Raw genomic sequence first — 20,835 nt, 5'->3', positions numbered from 1 at the left:
GATTGAAACTTTCAACTTTCAACTTTCATTTAAATTTTTTTCATTTTTAATTCATCTTCTTTATATAATGATTCAAAATTAAGTTGGTAAAGATTTTAAATTGATATGCAATAGTTTTATGATAAAACTTTTTAAAATATAAATATAAAATATATTATGTATGTGACGTTATGACAATATTTTAACTTTTCTGTGTATAATCAAACAATAATTCCACAAACTTGCAGAGTTCCCTATTCGGATTTTAAAATTCTTCCAACATTTTCTGTTTTTGATTATCGGATTAATCCTATAACTTCTTCATGTTGATTCTAATATCTTAAACACATTATATCCATTATCACTAAACGAGTTGAAACGAACTGATTGTCGCAACACCGTTGTTAATAATAAACTAAAAAACTATTCATTTGTAGCTCATTTAGCTCATTTAGCTCATTTTGGTGCTTAACTGATTTTTGGATTTTCAAGCACTCGGCCTCTTAACCGCCCAATATTTATCCACACCCTTGTAGCACGATCAAAGTAAATCAATTGAGGCTAACATATTATTGATACCAGTGTCATTTCTGAGGATGAACAGATTGAATAATAAATAACTTAACGAGCTGAAAACCATTACGAAAAAGAAATATGGGCTGTATACAAAAGTATAGAACAAGAAAACCATTAACATTCATATTATATATATTATCTACATTATATACTATATAGTACGTATTAATTAAAGTGGATACAAGATTTTAAAAAGAACATATGTTTTTTATGTACCATAAGTGTTCAATTTTTTACAAACTTTTACAAACAAAATATATAAGGGGTATTCAGGATGTCTGTGCATCGTTGCGTCCTGTTTCTTATTATTATGCACTTCATTTGGAAGACAATTTGGAAGACATCAATTACCTCTTGCATATTTGATTTTCAAGACTCTATTGTGAATGTTACTACTTTTTTTACTGTTCGCTGGATTTTATAATTTCGTGATTTTGTGCAATTGCTTGTTTGATTTTGTATTTATTTTACGTCCAACACTATCGGACAATTTCAAAATATTCTGCTTTTCACTTTTTCTTGGTATAATAAAAAAATAGGAAAACAAAAATCAGCTGCTCTAAATATTTTCAGGACTAATATACACAAAATGTATTCACGATTATTTGAGTTTGCAATGGGGCACATTTATCGGTGCGCAGACAGTCTGAATACTCCTATAATTTCGTCTTCATATAATAATTGTTTTTATCTTCATTTTAAATAAATAGTTATTTGTTTCGCAAACTTTCTGTAGAAAAAACAATTTATTCAATGCGCAAATCAATATTACTCGAAGCTCGTTCATGTATTTCTATAATTTAAAGAATTTAAATTACTAAAAAAAGTAGTCGGTGAAAATTTGATCTATTTTCCCCGTAGCTATGCATGTAAACGAGAGAGCTAAGATTTTATTTATGACAACAGTAGTTTGGTTTTTTCGAACTGTCAAATTAATCTGCAAATTTATTCTGCTCAAAAGTTTATAAAATTTTGTAGACGGAAAAATTTACGTTCTCGGTTCCGGTTCTCGTGATTGTTTCGTTTGAAAATAAAATAAATTAATTGATAAGTAATTATAAAATAAACATCCATATTAAAAATCTAAATATACATGTTCTTTGTATTTTTAGCATTAAAATGGGATGCGTGTATGAAGCTTTTGGGATTACCTGTATTATAGTGCTGATACTAGCCTCTTATCGAGCACCATATACGCTGAAAATGGGAACATTCCTTATTGGATCTGCCGTAATAGTACTAATTTGCATACCTTTTATGCTCTTGAGACCGCGAAATTATCGAAATGCATTGTAAGTTAGAGATTATCTGTTTTACTTTACATGGATAACATTCATATGTTGTATTATCGTACATATTACTTTCTACTATTACTTTATATTTACATATTACATACCATATCTGATGAAGATAATGAACTTTTCATCATAATCAATCGTAAAATAAAATGATTAAAGTAAATATATGGCACCACCATATAATAAAACTTACCAGTTGGCAATACATATATCAAAGGAATTTAGTTAAAACATAGATTCTACTAACAGTGATTTGCTTCAATAGGCTCCAATGAATAAAATACCTTAACTAAATCTTACCACTTTAATCTTTGGTGATCTGATCTTTCTATGTGTGACATTTCATTAAATATATAATAAATACATAGGTTTTATTATTGCTTCTTTCTTAAATATTCACGAAACTATTTTCTTTTTTCAAACACGAAGGGTCCCTGCTTGGTGCTGCCGACTTCTTTGTCGTGGGTTAGGAGTAACAATGGAGGTACGTGGTCTGGAAAATGTACGTAAAGAAAGTGATACCATTCTGATAATGAATCATCAAAGCGTATTAGATCTGTGTGGTAAGTTTATTTGAAATGTCCTTTGTGTATATCTCTGATTAATATTAATCGTATTGCAGTGCTAGCTTATTTATGGCCAGTTCTTGGACAAGTTACTGTTGTCACAAATAAGAAAATATTTTACATACCTATCTTTGGTTTTGGTGCTTGGCTATGGGGCACAATGTTCAGAAATGTTTCACAAATATCTGGTTCAATGATAATACTTCAGTCAAACACATCAAATGTCAAAGGACTACAATGTCAATGCCCCATTCAACCGGTAGTCATATCGAAATTTTGGTTTTTAAATAGCGAAATGAAAATATTTGAATCTGGACACGTTATTATTCATATCATGCCTCGAATTCATACAAAAGGTTCCGATACTGATGATCTCGACAGTCGTATTAAGCAATTAAGAGATGTTACAAAGGAAGAGTTTTCCAAACTCACCCAAGAAGTACAATAATTTATTCCGAAAAATAATTAATTCAAAAAATTACAAATAAAAAATTGGGTATAACTTAGCCTACCTATTATAATTTCTATAATATTAAAAACTAAGAACCACAACCAACGATAATATATACCTATATTCGTATTATGAAAGAATATTAATTATTAATCAACAATATTAATCGTAAGTTAATAATTAATTGGCTTTGTTAAAAAAATCAACTTTTGTATTTCTTTTGTATATCTCTTAGTTATTAACTAATTGAGGTACTTGAATTTGATATGAACTTATGATATGGTTAACATATATAAAAGAATATGAAATATACTGACTTTTTTAATAATTTAAATAAACATTATATCAATAAATTTAAAACTCTTCATATATATGAAGAGTGGTATGCACTAATACAGGCAATACTAGTATGTGCTACGCTATATACTATTATTATTGTGAAAGGGGATGGTGCTCCTTAATCGGACTATGTTTCTCCAAGTCCGATTTCTTTAATGAAAGACATTGTAGAACCTATCTTTCTTAGTATTAAACAATTACGATCCATGAAATACCCTCCTAGGTATTTCTTTCGCTTGTGTATCTGTGCCAGGCACTCTCCAGGCATATTGTATGCAGTTTTTCTTTCTACTCTATAGTAAATGCAGTCTGGGTTGGATTAAATTCCTGACTTCGTTAGGTGATTAGTTAATTTACAGTGACCGGTCAATAATTCCGTAAAAATTTTTACATTATTTTTTAATTGTTCTATGCAAGCTTCGAATGGTTTTAGGTTATAAGTCCCTAAAAGCATTTTAGATTGTGACAGTCTTGGCAGCTTTTGTCAATAGATTTCTATACTAGTTACTATGACGAATTGTTGGCTTTCACAATACGATTCTTCTCCAGACTCGTTCACAACTTTCCAAACTTTGTACACGAAAGTATCTATATCTTAAAGTTTTATAAATTTCATTGAAAAAACAGAATTGGAAATAAATGTTTATCATGTTAAGGAGTTGCATTTACTCATTTAGAACTACAAGAAATCTATAAAAGTCCATGTGTTTGGTTTTATATTCTCTTTAGGTTTTTGTCGTCACTCACACTATTTGTAAATGACAGAAAGCTTGCTTCTGGATTGTTTTAACGACAATAATCGTGGAGAATATATTCCCGTTTCAGATATGAATATAATATGAATACTTGTTAAAAAAATTGGGAAACATGAATTGTTATACCTTGAAGTTCTGAAGGGAAAAAGCTGTCTGTATGGTGACATAGATTTTTATGTAGTTATATAATCTATTGTACTTTATAAAAAAATCTAAAAGCATAAGCTGAGTACAGTTCTGAATAGCAACAAAAACTTCCTGTTAATATATGTAAGTACGCTACTAAATTTAATTGCGAGTCCAAGAATATATTGTAAAACACAATTTAAACTTGCTAATATCAAATTATTTTGTTACAAAAATCGTCAATTGAATAATCGAGGTGTAACGAAGAAGAAGTTATCTTCAAACAACATGCTTAATATTTATGAAAAAAATAGTTTAGATAGTAATGAGTAAACATCCTTCAGCATAGATATTTTAAAGATTTATCGATTTTTAGCGTTTTCAATGTATAGGACGACGACAGTCGAGTTAAAGCTAAATCATAATCACAAAGTCACATTCAGGAGGTCACACCCGCAGCACAAGTTTGCGAAGCCATACGAGCACAATGCGGCACCCAACGTCCTGAAGAAACAGCCGTAAGTATGACTAAAACTTACCAATGCACACAACCTATATACGTAAGCTTGCCAGTGGTGAACGTTAACAGAATCATAAGCACAAGTAGGCTAAGAAGAGGATGAGTGTCTTGCAGAATTCGACATTGCATTTTACCAATACGATGTTTCAAGTGCTGGGACTACAACCACTTAGCTAAGAACTGCAAAGAACAAATGTGGACAGGAGGGGCATATTGCTGCAAACGGCATTATTATGAAGAAATGCGTACAATATGCAGGTAACCATTCTGCGGGCTGTGCCCGGCGTCCAGAACATATAAAGGCGATAAAAACGGAAGGTAAATGAAAATTGTCCAACTAATCCTCCAGCAGTGAACGGATTTCTGCCACAACTGGCGAAGCTGCCATACGAAGTGTGACAAGAAAATTACAAAGAGCATCAGAGACGCACAGTGTGATAAAACAGAAATTAGCAGTTCAAAATTCAGTATTTTCGGAATTAGTAAAGATATTAAAATAAAATTTTCCTAAAATAAAGTTATTGAGATGGTCTTTTGGAGCCCAATCGGCCCACGAAAGCCCTCTGATATTTTGGGTAAAACATGGGGCATTTAGTGGTGTCCCTAGTTCCCTCAAAAACAATGATATGTTGTGTGTCTAGTCTTGTTAGATATATTAACATAAAATAATGTTACTTTACAAACCATTTTTGTGGGGTGTAATGTAATGTAAAATGAATTTAAAAATAAAAGTCAATTCTGCCAACAAGGCGGAAGCATTGTTGCAAAATATTATTGAGTTTAGCTATTGAACTAAATATTTTTTTTATGCAGATTTGCATGGGCCGAATATTGGTAGTTACCGAAAGGTAACTGGGTCAATATTTAACCTTCAATTTTCTGCAGAACCGCAGAAAATAATGGAAATTTCCGATCATGCATTATGCATTATGATCAATGTTTTCACTGTTTCCAAAAGAAGAAAACGTGGGTGGAATTTTCCAAAGCAGTCAGTTGTGTTTTGGCAGTGGTGTTCGGTGAGTGAGCTTGTGCTCTGTAGAGCCGGTGGATCGCCAGTTAAGCTAGTTAATAAGAGTTAAAGTGAAAAAATAAAAAGGAAGAGTTTAAAACTCAAAGAATAGTAAAACTAATTAAAACAAACTTGTATCTATTAAAAGTAATCATTGATAAAATTCAGAAATGATATAAAATCATATTGAAGTTAAATAAAAATTGAATTGTAAAACTATTGCCACACAAATAATTTGTGATCAAACCTAAGTTAAGTTAAAGACTAGTGAAGAACCGACAAACTGGTATCATTATTAAACGTATTAATGAAATTTAAATTAAACTGAAAAAATTAAATAAATAAAAAAAAAACTTGAGCTTTAGTTTTATTTAACTATGAGAAAAAGACCATAGATGGAAAGTGGTAACGTCTATTACAATACTTCAACGAACAGCAGTAGCAGCAACAACAAGACATTGTGTTTAAAAGTGCGTATTTATTTGTTGGGTGGACTCTTATAACACAACATTATTGAAACCCTAAAATATACATAACAGATAGATACAAAGTTGAATTTTGGTCTCCAAAAAATCTGTGTGTTATTATACTACATATGCCAAAACTTTTTCATAGTATTCATATTAGATAGTATAGTATAGTATTCATATTAGAAGAAAGTAATTTCTTCATATCTAAAAACGTCTTCAATTTCAATGTTTCTTATGTGGACTTTTATGTCAGTAAGACCAGAGTCCACAATTCTAAATCGGTTTTTTTACATTTGTCATGATTTACGGTACGTACAAGCGTTGAACGGTTAGGTGGTTAAGCGGTTAATCCGTTGAGCAAAAAATGAGTACCGGTGTGCCGGGAAGATGCAAAAATAAAGCTAACAGCAATGCATTGATGTGCCGTAGCAATGGACACGTTGACCGAATGAGCGAAATACTAAGCAGCTAAGCGGCTAAGCAACGTCGCTTAGCATCAGGAATTGATTGGATTCAATTTTTAGTTTGCGACTGAGCAAAAAAATTCGAGTTGTAGAAATATAGGATTTCCTATTTGCTATATAGAATTTTGATATAATATTTTAATGAATATGTTATTATTTTATGATTGCAAGATTGATTGAAACTTTCAACTTTCAACTTTCATTTAAATTTTTTTCATTTTTAATTCATCTTCTTTATATAATGATTCAAAATTAAGTTGGTAAAGATTTTAAATTGATATGCAATAGTTTTATGACAAAACTTTTTAAAATATAAATATAAAATATATTATGTATGTGACGTTATGACAATATTTTAACTTTTCTGTGTATAATCAAACAATAATTCCACAAACTTGCAGAGTTCCCTATTCGGATTTTAAAATTCTTCCAACATTTTCTGTTTTTGATTATCGGATTAATCCTATAACTTCTTCATGTTGATTCTAATATCTTAAACACATTATATCCATTATCACTAAACGAGTTGAAACGAACTGATTGTCGCAACACCGTTGTTAATAATAAACTAAAAAACTATTCATTTGTAGCTCATTTAGCTCATTTAGCTCATTTTGGTGCTTAACTGATTTTTGGATTTTCAAGCACTCGGCCTCTTAACCGCCCAATATTTATCCACACCCTTGTAGCACGATCAAAGTAAATCAATTGAGGCTAACATATTATTGATACCAGTGTCATTTCTGAGGATGAACAGATTGAATAATAAATAACTTAACGAGCTGAAAACCATTACGAAAAAGAAATATGGGCTGTATACAAAAGTATAGAACAAGAAAACCATTAACATTCATATTATATATATTATCTACATTATATACTATATAGTACGTATTAATTAAAGTGGATACAAGATTTTAAAAAGAACATATGTTTTTTATGTACCATAAGTGTTCAATTTTTTACAAACTTTTACAAACAAAATATATAAGGGGTATTCAGGATGTCTGTGCATCGTTGCGTCCTGTTTCTTATTATTATGCACTTCATTTGGAAGACAATTTGGAAGACATCAATTACCTCTTGCATATTTGATTTTCAAGACTCTATTGTGAATGTTACTACTTTTTTTACTGTTCGCTGGATTTTATAATTTCGTGATTTTGTGCAATTGCTTGTTTGATTTTGTATTTATTTTACGTCCAACACTATCGGACAATTTCAAAATATTCTGCTTTTCACTTTTTCTTGGTATAATAAAAAAATAGGAAAACAAAAATCAGCTGCTCTAAATATTTTCAGGACTAATATACACAAAATGTATTCACGATTATTTGAGTTTGCAATGGGGCACATTTATCGGTGCGCAGACAGTCTGAATACTCCTATAATTTCGTCTTCATATAATAATTGTTTTTATCTTCATTTTAAATAAATAGTTATTTGTTTCGCAAACTTTCTGTAGAAAAAACAATTTATTCAATGCGCAAATCAATATTACTCGAAGCTCGTTCATGTATTTCTATAATTTAAAGAATTTAAATTACTAAAAAAAGTAGTCGGTGAAAATTTGATCTATTTTCCCCGTAGCTATGCATGTAAACGAGAGAGCTAAGATTTTATTTATGACAACAGTAGTTTGGTTTTTTCGAACTGTCAAATTAATCTGCAAATTTATTCTGCTCAAAAGTTTATAAAATTTTGTAGACGGAAAAATTTACGTTCTCGGTTCCGGTTCTCGTGATTGTTTCGTTTGAAAATAAAATAAATTAATTGATAAGTAATTATAAAATAAACATCCATATTAAAAATCTAAATATACATGTTCTTTGTATTTTTAGCATTAAAATGGGATGCGTGTATGAAGCTTTTGGGATTACCTGTATTATAGTGCTGATACTAGCCTCTTATCGAGCACCATATACGCTGAAAATGGGAACATTCCTTATTGGATCTGCCGTAATAGTACTAATTTGCATACCTTTTATGCTCTTGAGACCGCGAAATTATCGAAATGCATTGTAAGTTAGAGATTATCTGTTTTACTTTACATGGATAACATTCATATGTTGTATTATCGTACATATTACTTTCTACTATTACTTTATATTTACATATTACATACCATATCTGATGAAGATAATGAACTTTTCATCATAATCAATCGTAAAATAAAATGATTAAAGTAAATATATGGCACCACCATATAATAAAACTTACCAGTTGGCAATACATATATCAAAGGAATTTAGTTAAAACATAGATTCTACTAACAGTGATTTGCTTCAATAGGCTCCAATGAATAAAATACCTTAACTAAATCTTACCACTTTAATCTTTGGTGATCTGATCTTTCTATGTGTGACATTTCATTAAATATATAATAAATACATAGGTTTTATTATTGCTTCTTTCTTAAATATTCACGAAACTATTTTCTTTTTTCAAACACGAAGGGTCCCTGCTTGGTGCTGCCGACTTCTTTGTCGTGGGTTAGGAGTAACAATGGAGGTACGTGGTCTGGAAAATGTACGTAAAGAAAGTGATACCATTCTGATAATGAATCATCAAAGCGTATTAGATCTGTGTGGTAAGTTTATTTGAAATGTCCTTTGTGTATATCTCTGATTAATATTAATCGTATTGCAGTGCTAGCTTATTTATGGCCAGTTCTTGGACAAGTTACTGTTGTCACAAATAAGAAAATATTTTACATACCTATCTTTGGTTTTGGTGCTTGGCTATGGGGCACAATGTTCAGAAATGTTTCACAAATATCTGGTTCAATGATAATACTTCAGTCAAACACATCAAATGTCAAAGGACTACAATGTCAATGCCCCATTCAACCGGTAGTCATATCGAAATTTTGGTTTTTAAATAGCGAAATGAAAATATTTGAATCTGGACACGTTATTATTCATATCATGCCTCGAATTCATACAAAAGGTTCCGATACTGATGATCTCGACAGTCGTATTAAGCAATTAAGAGATGTTACAAAGGAAGAGTTTTCCAAACTCACCCAAGAAGTACAATAATTTATTCCGAAAAATAATTAATTCAAAAAATTACAAATAAAAAATTGGGTATAACTTAGCCTACCTATTATAATTTCTATAATATTAAAAACTAAGAACCACAACCAACGATAATATATACCTATATTCGTATTATGAAAGAATATTAATTATTAATCAACAATATTAATCGTAAGTTAATAATTAATTGGCTTTGTTAAAAAAATCAACTTTTGTATTTCTTTTGTATATCTCTTAGTTATTAACTAATTGAGGTACTTGAATTTGATATGAACTTATGATATGGTTAACATATATAAAAGAATATGAAATATACTGACTTTTTTAATAATTTAAATAAACATCATATCAATAAATTTAAAACTCTTCATATATATGAAGAGTGGTATGCACTAATACAGGCAATACTAGTATGTGCTACGCTATATACTATTATTATTGTGAAAGGGGATGGTGCTCCTTAATCGGACTATGTTTCTCCAAGTCCGATTTCTTTAATGAAAGACATTGTAGAACCTATCTTTCTTAGTATTAAACAATTACGATCCATGAAATACTCTCCTAGGTATTTCTTTCGCTTGTGTATACATAAAAATTATTGCCGTACTTAGTCTAACTTCTACAGTAAAATAGAATTCTTAACAGTAAAATATTAATAATTAATATTAATGGGTAATAAAATTCATTAAAGGGCGTTTTCGATGGCAAGTATGGCAAAAACAGCAAGTTGCTGGCCTATACTGGCTAAATTGTATGCAAAACAACAACACTATTTTCTCTGTCTAGGTCAGTAGTTGTAGTTATATAATTAAAAATTAAAATGCATATGGAATTAAAAGGAATGGTGAGAATGTTGTAAATTTTAAAATAAAACACTGAAATGTTTTCTTTTTTCCCAATTTTCAAATGTATGAAATTTTTGAATTTTGTTTAAATATGAGTTTTGACAACTGATTGCAATATTCGTTGGAATTTCCAATAAAGGTTCACAATAGTTTGCTTATTGCGTTGGTGACACTTTATTCTTTACTGGCCGAAGTGTGTGGTCAGTATACAACTACTGGCCTAAATAGAGAAAATAGTGTTGTTGTTTTGCGTACATTTCGGCCAGTATATGCCAACAACTTGATGTTTTTTGCCGCACTTGCGAGCAACCGAAAAGACTTTATATTAATATTATATTTGAAGTAATCTCTAGTAAACTTATTGTAACTGTAATGCTACTTTAGTACAAATTTAATGCGAATTTAGTGCAAAATGCAAATTTTGCAAATAAAAATTGTGAAGTTTAATACAAATTTAGTACAATTTTTAACTTGAATCAAAAGTTATTTTCTGGTAATAAATTAGTAATTAGTTAAAGTTATATTCATTTATAAAAATAAATTCTAAATATCTTGAGTATCAATTTTTTGCGAAAAATTTATTAGACTAAGCTTAATAGGCTGTACAAAAAAAAGAATATATTGAATTTTATCACAGACATTACAGTAACAATTGAGTTCATTGGCAAATAGTTGATATTGAACTATAAAATAGAGTCAATAGAGTCAATGGAAAAGACATCACAATAAGCCGTCTTAATAGAAAAATAATCCAATAGGGCTTAACGCAAAATGTACGCTTAACAAAGTCAATTTTCTACAAATATTGGCAATATCAAATCAAAAAGGTGGCAAAAATGGCTTAAGTGGCCTAATATTGCCATACGCAAACACTGCCGTTCCGCACCAAACCACCCCGTCACTCCCATAAATACGCACACACGACAGCCACTTAAGAAAAAACATACAAAAGGTTTTGGTGGTGTTAATAAGGTAAAAGCGAAAAAAGTTTGGAAGAAATAAGAAGACGCAGACGAAGAAGAAAATGCCAGAAGTCTCTATTACCCTCGAAAATAAGCTAATAATATAAACTAAAGGATAACGGCAGGATAAGCGAATAAATACATTTCTTTTCAATCGTCACCGAAACACCGCTCTTGGTGTAAAAGTGCAAAGCAATAATTTTAAAATAAGAAGATTCGCTTAAGCAACTAACACGGTGTGTTGGTGTGTTTAGTTGTTATAAGGATGAATACCTTCTGCACTGCCTACAGTTTTCCATGCAAAATACTGAGATATAAAGGGTGTTCTAAGAACTTGAGATAAATAAATTTTTTTATTTATTTAAAGAGAGAAACTTTGCATACATCATTAACAGGTTTTAGGTTGTTTTTTAGTAGAATCCTTTATCAGGGTTTCTAAGGCGATGCTGATGTGCAATTTTTTAAAACTCAAGCCAAATAATTAATTAGTTTTAGTATTAGAAACTTAGGCAATATTATAGTATTGCAGGTATTAGAAGGTTAGGTAAAGTAAATTTGGTAATCGGTTTAGTTGGACAATTGAGTTAGACTTCCCAGGTCTATTGTGACACTACTGCTTAACACGAAACTTTACTATTTTTGCTTAAAGAACCATTTCGAGGGTATTATGAAAAGTCAATATTTTTAACCTTACCGATGAATATCTCTTTTAGAAAGCTAAAGATATACCTGGCTAAAAAGCTCGTCGTGATATTAGTTAGAGCTTGGCACATGCAGAAGAAGTATTTTACTCCTTCAGTTTATAGTTGGTTGGTTGGTTGGTTGCAGTGGCAGGTCATAAGATAACTTCAAATGTACCTCAATTAGCGATTTTTCGCCGTTTTGTTACCATATTTCTCGCAAGAACCCTAGTATAGAAGAGTAGAGACTAAATCCATCCCACTGAATTTAGGTAATTTAATAGGTCTTTCATTTTCACCATTGAGCAGTCTGTTAAACTATCACAAAAGTATTTTCCTAAGAACCTATATCTTTTGGATGCTAGAGCTGGGCATTCACAAAGAAAATGTATTATTGTTTCTTTCTCCCGCGGGTTTCTACAACTTCTGCAGTGAGAGTTATAGGGAATACGCAGTTTCTCTGCGTGAGTTCCTATACACCAATGACCAGTAAGAACTGCAATAAGCCTTGCAGTGTTTACGCGATCTTTTTTGATGAGTTCCAGAGATTTATTTTTATTATAAGTGGGCCACGTTAACCTGGAAGTTGCACATGACCTTAGTGCTTTCCATCTGTTATTGGCGAGTTGCAGAAAGTAAAGAAAGGTACTTCTTTTGATGGTCTCCAGGGTAATATAGACTGATACCGCCAGTGACGCATCTAGGGAGGCACCAGAGCGGGCTAAACTATCAGTTTTCTCACTCCCTACGATGTTCCAATGCCCAGGAACCCAGATGAGTCAGTTTATAGTACTCACAAAAGAAAGTACCTAGCATAATAATGTGACTGCGGAATAATCAGCAACCGATTATACAAGATACAACCTTAGAGATGTCCTCTCACGAAATGGATTTCTTTCTTGATTTTTTCTATCAAGTATAGGTCAAGTATCATAATCGTGGAGCATCAACCTGTAACGAGGAAAATGATACTCTGGTTACGGATACACAGAGTTTACTAAAAATATACAAGGAACGTTTTTCCAAACTACTATCAGGCGATGATAAAATCAATTTCGCTATTAAAGAAATGCTCACGTAAACCCCAATCGAAAATAATGGTGTCAAAATTCCACCACCTAACCGTAACGAAGCGCGTGTTGCCATACAGCGACTAAAGAACAGTAAAGAGGCAGGCGCTCGTATACTGATAATGGTCTTTCAACTGTACTGTGAAGAATTGAAGCCACATGTCAACTCACTGACTGGGGCTTATTAGTACGGCTTTTGACCTGGTAGCTTCACCATTGACCAGATATTTACATTGCAACAAATCCTGGAAAAAGGCCCATTAACATAACATCAACACTTACCATATTTTTGTCGATTATAAAGCAGCTTTCGATCGCTTAATCGCGTTTAAATTACAATGTCTGAGCTTGGTTTCCCTGCAGAGATAATAAAACTCTGCAGAATGAGGTTTTAGACAAGATCATCCTTTATTATGTGATCTCTTATATCACATCGTGATAAAAGTGTTCATCGTGATAAAGCCAAATGTGCGTAGCAAGGGCGATGTTACAGCTGCCTTTGCTGGTATCGAAAAGGAATCTGAAAGAATGAGCTTAGCGGTAAATTAGTGCAAAACGTAGTATGTGTCGCCCACTGGCAGAAATTTATATCGCTCGGACGCCAAGCTAGTGACTGGCAACAATACCTTCGAAACTGCACCGTTGTAACAAACAACAATGATGTTAGCCTGGAAATCAGATGAAGAATCACCACTGCTAACACATATGTTATAGTGGGCTTAGGAGAAAATGGATATGGAACTCTTTTTTGATAAACATAATTTACGCTCTATAGGTTGTTTCTCCTTCCTTTGCTTTTGTATGGCGCAAAAGCATTAACGTTATCGCAAAAAGATGAAGCAGCACTGAGAGTGTTCTAGAGAAGAGTTCTTTGTAAGATCTTTGATCATCTATGAGTTGGCGACGACTACTACACACAAATGAACCACGAGCTATATGAGGTTTATGACTACATTAACACAAGTATAATTCAGCAAATTGACATCTAGAGGTTTCGCTGGCTTGGTCATATCGTGAGAATGGCTAAAGATGAACCAACGAAAAAGATATTTGAAGCAGTAGTTGTAGGAAAAGGCATAGATGTAGACCTTGTCTCCGGTGGCGTGATCAAGTTGAAGAAGCACTAACCGGACTTGATGCATGAGACTGGAGAAGGCACGCACGCAGCAGAGACGACTGTCAGATACTTCAAAGCAAACTTGTATGTCAACACCACTGAGTTAATTGAATTAATCGTCTAATTGGAATTCATTAATTTGTTTTGATTGGAATATTTTTTTTGCATAGTGCTTATTACAATAATAATATATAATAATAATGTAATAGTAATTGTAACAATAGTCAGACGATAATAAGATTTTCAGGCTTAATGATTTATACACAAAATTCATTTATTCATCGTTTTATTTATTTTTCAAAAAGTTAAAGGTCGTACTATGCTCAATAAAATGAATCCAAAGACTTATAAGTGTCGATTCATGAAAGAAGTTTCTAACTGAGAACATACTTATCGGTAGGCCAAATATTTTATCAAGGATGTGTTTGTGATGCTCATTTTCAATTATATAACTTTGAATGAAGAGTTGTCCTGACCTTCGACTAACCTTCGACGCACCCATTTTTGATGAAATTTTCGATGAGCATGGATTTTGTGATTAACAAAAACTATAGTTATAAAATGTTTAGATTAAAGTTTAACTTTGTTCTCTATGTTCAAAAAACGATTAAGTTACAGTTGCTTGCTCTAATATAGCTGGCGAATCTCTTTGAAGTTAAGCAGTACAATCTATAATCGCCATTGACTGTTGCTTAATCGTGAACAGTGCGACGAAGTAGTATTTCTTCAACTACTTTGTGGATAATTCTAGTTGCTTCAAATAATAATAATTGATAATTAATCGTGTGTTAGAAAAAAGTGTCACTTAAATGCATTACTTTCACTTACATTTATTGATTTTATGGTATATTTGCTTGAAAGTTCGGTCTGTTACAGACGTTACGTAGAATAGTTGTAGTTAGTTAGTCCTTAGAGGCTATCGTTTTTGTTTGTCCTAAAACTTTGACAATTATTCTATAAAGAACTTATCTTACAGATGATTATGTGTGTCAATAGATGATTCATCTTCCAATGTCGATTTCAAACATGTCCTGTTTACTTGGAAGTGGACCTTAACATACTCAATTATATTATTCTTGATTTTCTTGCGGCTGTGGCAATTTACTACCCTGTATTAAGAGTGCTCACGTCTAATATAAGTGAGTATGGGCTTAGTAATAAATACATACCAAAAAGGATATACATATTTAAAAAAAAGTTGCTAATAGAAATAACGAGAATGAAAATACATAAAAGGACCACAAAACGAATTTGAAATTGAGGGTTTGCAAAATTTCGCATTTAATATGCGTTTCAGTGTACAAAAGTGAATTTACGGGCTTTTCAAATGAAAAACAAACCATGTAACGCCATTGCCGGTACAGTGCTACCAACATGTGTAACATGTGACTACGTACACTTATGCTTGTGTTTTTTAAAGCGCGCCTTAACGGGAATCCTTAACGCGAATCCTTAACGCGAATCCTTAACGCGTTTATACTTGATACGTGATATAATAAAAAATATATATGCGCAAATTTTAAAGGTGCTCCTTCTCACAACTATCTGTTCACTTCTGTGGATACAATCACAAGTGAGAGTGTGTATATATTAACAAAAATCCTTTGCATTAGACGAAAGGATTCCTTTTCAATAAATTGTATTATGCTCATGTTGTAGAAGTAAGAAGAAAAGAAAAAAATTTTGTTTTAAGGTTTTTAGATTTTAGATTTTACATTTTTATTTATTATTATTTACTTCATTTTGCCTAATATTTTCTCTTGGCTTTAGCATACTGCCAGTGCTTATTATCACCGCTATACGAGTCAGCTGCCAAAGTATTTGCGATATAAAAGTTGAATATGCTTTAAATTTTGCGCTGATCCATTTTACTTTTTATTGTGTTTGTTGTTGTTTGGGCTGTTGAATCTCTGTAAAAAAAAAGAAAAAAAAAAAAAAACAGAACATCCTTTTTAGCTTTCGAACAGTGACTATTGAGGCATATATTCACGCATATTTTTACATATTCTATATATGTTGTATATCCTATCCTGTCTTCCGTGACAGCTTCTTTTCGCTAGTTTTTTCAGAGTTCCTTTTTGGAGTCTATAAACATATTGTTTTTTATTTTTCGTTGCTTGTAGTATATTATTTGCGTGCAATTTTAAAACTTATGGAGGAGTTGATACAGCACTTTAATAATATCAGCATCAACATCAGCATCAGCATCGGCATCAAAATCAGCATCGTCTTCACCATCAAAAATAACTTGGGCAGCGATGGCAGGAACAGTGTCAGAGTCCTGAATGGCGCCCTAAGTAAATTTATTCTTGTATTGTGAAAAAATTATTTTTCGACAGCAATTTAAAATTAAATTGAATTTCAATGGCATGTTTGAGCCTCAAGTATAGCACTCTGCTTACAAGCGTTACTATGCATGCCTAAGTATACTTCAGATGCCATATATGTGCGTGTATGGGTTTTTAGTGGCATGTGTTGGTATTCGGAACGCATTCAAGCATTCACATTTACCGGCAGCCAGGATATGCGCAAATTTTATTAGTTTCATTTGTGTGCATTAACGAAAATTAGTTAAGATTGCGCGCATTTCCCCTTATCGGCTGCCATTGTGCGTTGTTTTGGCTGAAATGAAGGTCACCGGCTTTTCAAGCCCTTTAACACTATACATGTATGTGTAAGTGTATTAGTGTTTTATGTCTTTTATATTAGATTATAAAATTCATTGCTATAATTTTCTTTAAATTATTTTTTCTAGTTTATCGAATTTTCCATAGTCATAAGTAGAAGACCCAAATAAAACATACGATGTATACTACAGAGTTTGGTGATATAAGTGTTACCTATTCAAGCCACCATATATTTTTTGTTTGATATTATTTTTTATTGACTTTAATTGCAAAAATTTGTGTATTTAATCATAATTTCAGAATTCATTGATTTTAACTCAATGATGCCACATTTTGCTTTGACTATGGCCTTGAAACGGCTAAAAAATGAGTAATATGCTTCACGAATGTAATCTTCTGGTACATGATTATTTTAACTATTTTTGGTTCACATGACTTTTATGAGACGGTGACGAGTTTTGTTGGAACCTCCAAAGTCTAAGATCGAAATATTCAAAACGGCTCAAAAGTTACTTTAGTGCAACTTTAGCTTTATAACACATCAAGGAAACATCTATGACGTTGCGACTCATCGCTCTGAAGTACATTACTGCTGCATATGTGACTTCACTTGCATCCACAAAGACTTGCAATTCAAAGGAACACGAATCCTTATTAATCGTAGCGAAGTAGCATTTCGGTTTTAAGAACGTAGTTAGTGGAACGGCTGGGAAGCTCAGTGAGCTGCATACTAAAATGCAGCTCAAAAAAGTGAGCTACTCCAATCTTCGCACGACCACACGAACTCCCATTAGGTGATACTAACTTTAAAGAAATTGATCAAAAGATTTAATAGGCATCGACCATGCATGTTGTTGTAAAGAAAAGTGTTGGTATTCAGGCAATTATAAACCTACAGTTAACCCTCAAATGATCATTGATGAACATCCAATTGCAAAAGTAGAAGATTGATTTAATAAGATGAAAACTGCAACAATATTTTGTCATCTTGTTGTTACAGATGCATACAATCATCTTACAATTGACGAAGAGTTTGCACATGCACTAACTTTAAACACAATTACGCATAGGTTACTGCGTCGAACACGTGCAGTTTATGGAGCAGCAAATATATCGGCGATATGATCGAGGAGAATGGACACAGTACTACGATATGACGAATGTGTTGAAATTAAGTATTTCCTGCGAACTTTGACGAATTGTTGAAAGTTTTAGGAACTACTTTAGGCTGCATCAAGTTTCTGCATCTAAATAAATCGAAGTGTGTATTCGCCACAACATCTGTGGAGTTTCTGGGATACCGAATTGATGCACACGGCGTGCATAAATCTCAAAAATACAACAAAACTATATTAAATGGTCCTAAACCATCAACAGTTGCATAGGTTCAACTTTTCTTAAGGAAAGCAACGTGCTATGGCACTTTTATTCCGGATTTGGTTACAAGGGCGCGACCATTATGGGACATGTTGAAATAAGAAGAATTTTGCTGGACGGGGCAGGCAGATATAGCGTTTACTCAGTTAAAACAAATTTTGACTTCACTTCAAGTATTAATTGTGTACGATCCGTCAATACCGGAAAGACGATATACACAAATTGATAAAGAGGCACTAGCAATTGTGTGCGCAGTGCAAAAATTTTTCAAATACTTATATGCTCGTCATTGGATATTGATCACGGATTATAAGCCGGTATCACAGATTCTTCAACTCAACAAGTCGCTTCTAGTACTTTGTATGTAGAATGATTAATTACGCAGAATTTTTAAGCAGATCCGGTAACGAAGTTATAAGCATAAGTCCAGAAGCAAACGCGAATACCGATTATTTGTCACGCGGGGATTATTTGTCCATTACCACAATCGCAACAAATAACCAATTGCAACAAAGAGTAACTACTCATTTAAATAAATGTGATGTATTTCTTGTCTGGCAATCCACGAATGCACAAATGGTTTAGAAAAACAATTAATATGCGGTTAGGTGTTTTCATAAACCAAACTATATTAGAAACCACAACGGCAAAATGGAAATCAAAAACAATGCATGGAAAGTACCCAAATGACCCGGTGCACAGCTTAAAGTTGTTTCTGTGGATAATATTTCACAGCGCCCCTGCTCCAAAGCCTGGCTTCGTTCGGAGCTTTCTTGACCTGACGAAATACTTTCAATTCTCAAGAAGAGCAACACCGACCTTCCATCCACGACTGGAACGTCGCGAAGGTCAGCGACTCCTGGGGTGACTTCATAGAGGTCCTCGTCGTTCTTAACTAACAATTTCTAGTCCCCCTTCAAGCCCGTAATGGGGTGATCAACTATGGCTTAGGGTCGGTCACCCTCAGAATTTACAAAAGCGCAGCAGTTGATATCAGCATTTTCGAAGACGGAGTACGTGATAAAATCAGCATCCTATCCTCAGAAGACGGAGTACCCTTTTCCTCAGTAAAGGTGCCACATCACCAAAGGACTTCCTAAGCTTCTGATATCAGAAGCAAACAGCAAAAGGACCCTCAAACTTTCTAAATAGCTGGTCAGTATAACAGCTAAAAACTTTCAGTAAAACTTTTAAACCATATAAATCTCCAGGTCTGGGCGGTATTATTCCCGCTGACACTCAACAGGGCGAATTTATTATCCTTCCCTGGCTTGTTAGCATTTACAATAGTTGTCTCAGACTTATGTATATCCCCAGTTGCTGGAGAAACGCTTGAGTAGTATTCATTCCCAAAGCATGAAGAACATCACACTCCAGTACCATTAGATTAGAGGCCAATTAGACCGTCTTCCTTTCTTCTAAAAGTACTGGAGAGAGTTTTTGATCCTTACACTACAAACCACGCAGTTTTCTCTTTATCACAACATACACTAAAGGCAAGTCTGTCGATACAGCGCTCCATGCACTCATTTCGCAAATTGATGCTTTCGTTTCTATAATATATATAGATATACTTGGAATATATACTTGCCAGTTTTCTAGACATCGAAAGATATCACGCGTTCAACGACGTGTGTAGTCGTTAAATTTCTTTCAAATCTAAACTTTGACAACAGTCCGGTAGAACAGTCTGTCGGGGAACACCACAGGGCACACTTGTGGAACATATCGGTTAATACTTTGCTAATACCATTGGAGTTTGCTCCCAGTTAGGCGTCTCGGACGGGCGAATGATGGTAGGCTTGTAGTTTTGATGCAGTGCTCCACTGATGTAACGGTACTTCGTCGATTCGCGCTTATGGTTGCCAGATCACGGTACTCATGGTACGTCTGCAACCACGAAAGTGCAAGGGAAATGTCTGCGCAGCCCAAGGGACAACTGAAGATGTTTCTCCCCAAACGTGCGAATGTAAGTGCCGTTAGCTGCAAATAAATTTACCGATGAAGCACTGCCCATTTTGCAAGAATGACGCAAAAATAACAATGCATCTATTATCTGTTAAAAATATGGTGGATGTAACTGGATCTCTGATGTTGAGTCAAGCTATTTGTATTCTGCTTCCGTTGCAGCTCGACGACGGCGAAGGAGAGTTTAGGTTTTTTAGCTGGGATGATGCCGCAAAATAACAAGGTTGTCTACAACAGCGGGCTTTGCGTCCAAACCTGAAGTGGAACCAGTACCGATCTATAATAAATGCTCTCTCCTTTGGGAATGTAGTCGGCTGAGTCCTCTGGACGAACGTGTGCCCTGCTGCGGTCAACAGCAAAGTTCATGTCTTATTGACTCAATTTTTCGCATGGTCTAAGCGCTTACAAACTTTGCTGTTTCCAAATAGCTACCTCTGATGCCTGAAGACGTTGCCGTGATCTCGTGATAATTGCCTGCTGCGTAAATCTTGTCATCCAATTTGGTTAACTCCATCAGTTCAACGCTTGATAACTTGTGGAAGCAAGCGCTGGAACCAGATTGATTTCAAAAACTTGTCGCTCACTTTGTCCTTCG

At 33.2% G+C, this 20,835-nt stretch overlaps 2 protein-coding genes across 2 annotated transcripts; both read left to right on the top strand.

Moving 5' to 3' along the window:
• The first annotated feature begins 1,417 nt into the window (after nucleotides 1-1,417).
• Nucleotides 1,418-2,931, top strand: LOC119690105 (putative 1-acyl-sn-glycerol-3-phosphate acyltransferase acl-2). The gene is made up of 4 exons (XM_038105094.1): nucleotides 1,418-1,606; nucleotides 1,668-1,847; nucleotides 2,283-2,416; nucleotides 2,476-2,931. Exons 2-4 carry the CDS (start codon nucleotides 1,675-1,677, stop codon nucleotides 2,865-2,867), a joined length of 699 nt encoding a protein of 232 aa, XP_037961022.1. The 5' UTR covers nucleotides 1,418-1,606; nucleotides 1,668-1,674; the 3' UTR covers nucleotides 2,868-2,931.
• Nucleotides 2,932-8,144: 5,213 nt separating this feature from the next.
• Nucleotides 8,145-9,658, top strand: LOC119690128 (putative 1-acyl-sn-glycerol-3-phosphate acyltransferase acl-2). The gene is made up of 4 exons (XM_038105120.1): nucleotides 8,145-8,333; nucleotides 8,395-8,574; nucleotides 9,010-9,143; nucleotides 9,203-9,658. The coding sequence occupies exons 2-4, from the start codon at nucleotides 8,402-8,404 to the stop codon at nucleotides 9,592-9,594; spliced, it is 699 nt and encodes a 232-aa protein (XP_037961048.1). The 5' UTR covers nucleotides 8,145-8,333; nucleotides 8,395-8,401; the 3' UTR covers nucleotides 9,595-9,658.
• The last annotated feature ends 11,177 nt before the right edge of the window (nucleotides 9,659-20,835 follow it).

Source organism: Teleopsis dalmanni, chromosome X (genome assembly GCF_002237135.1).
Source record: "Teleopsis dalmanni isolate 2A chromosome X, ASM223713v2, whole genome shotgun sequence".
Lineage (NCBI taxonomy): Eukaryota > Metazoa > Arthropoda > Insecta > Diptera > Diopsidae > Teleopsis > Teleopsis dalmanni.
This window is presented reverse-complemented; position numbering and strand designations above follow the sequence as displayed.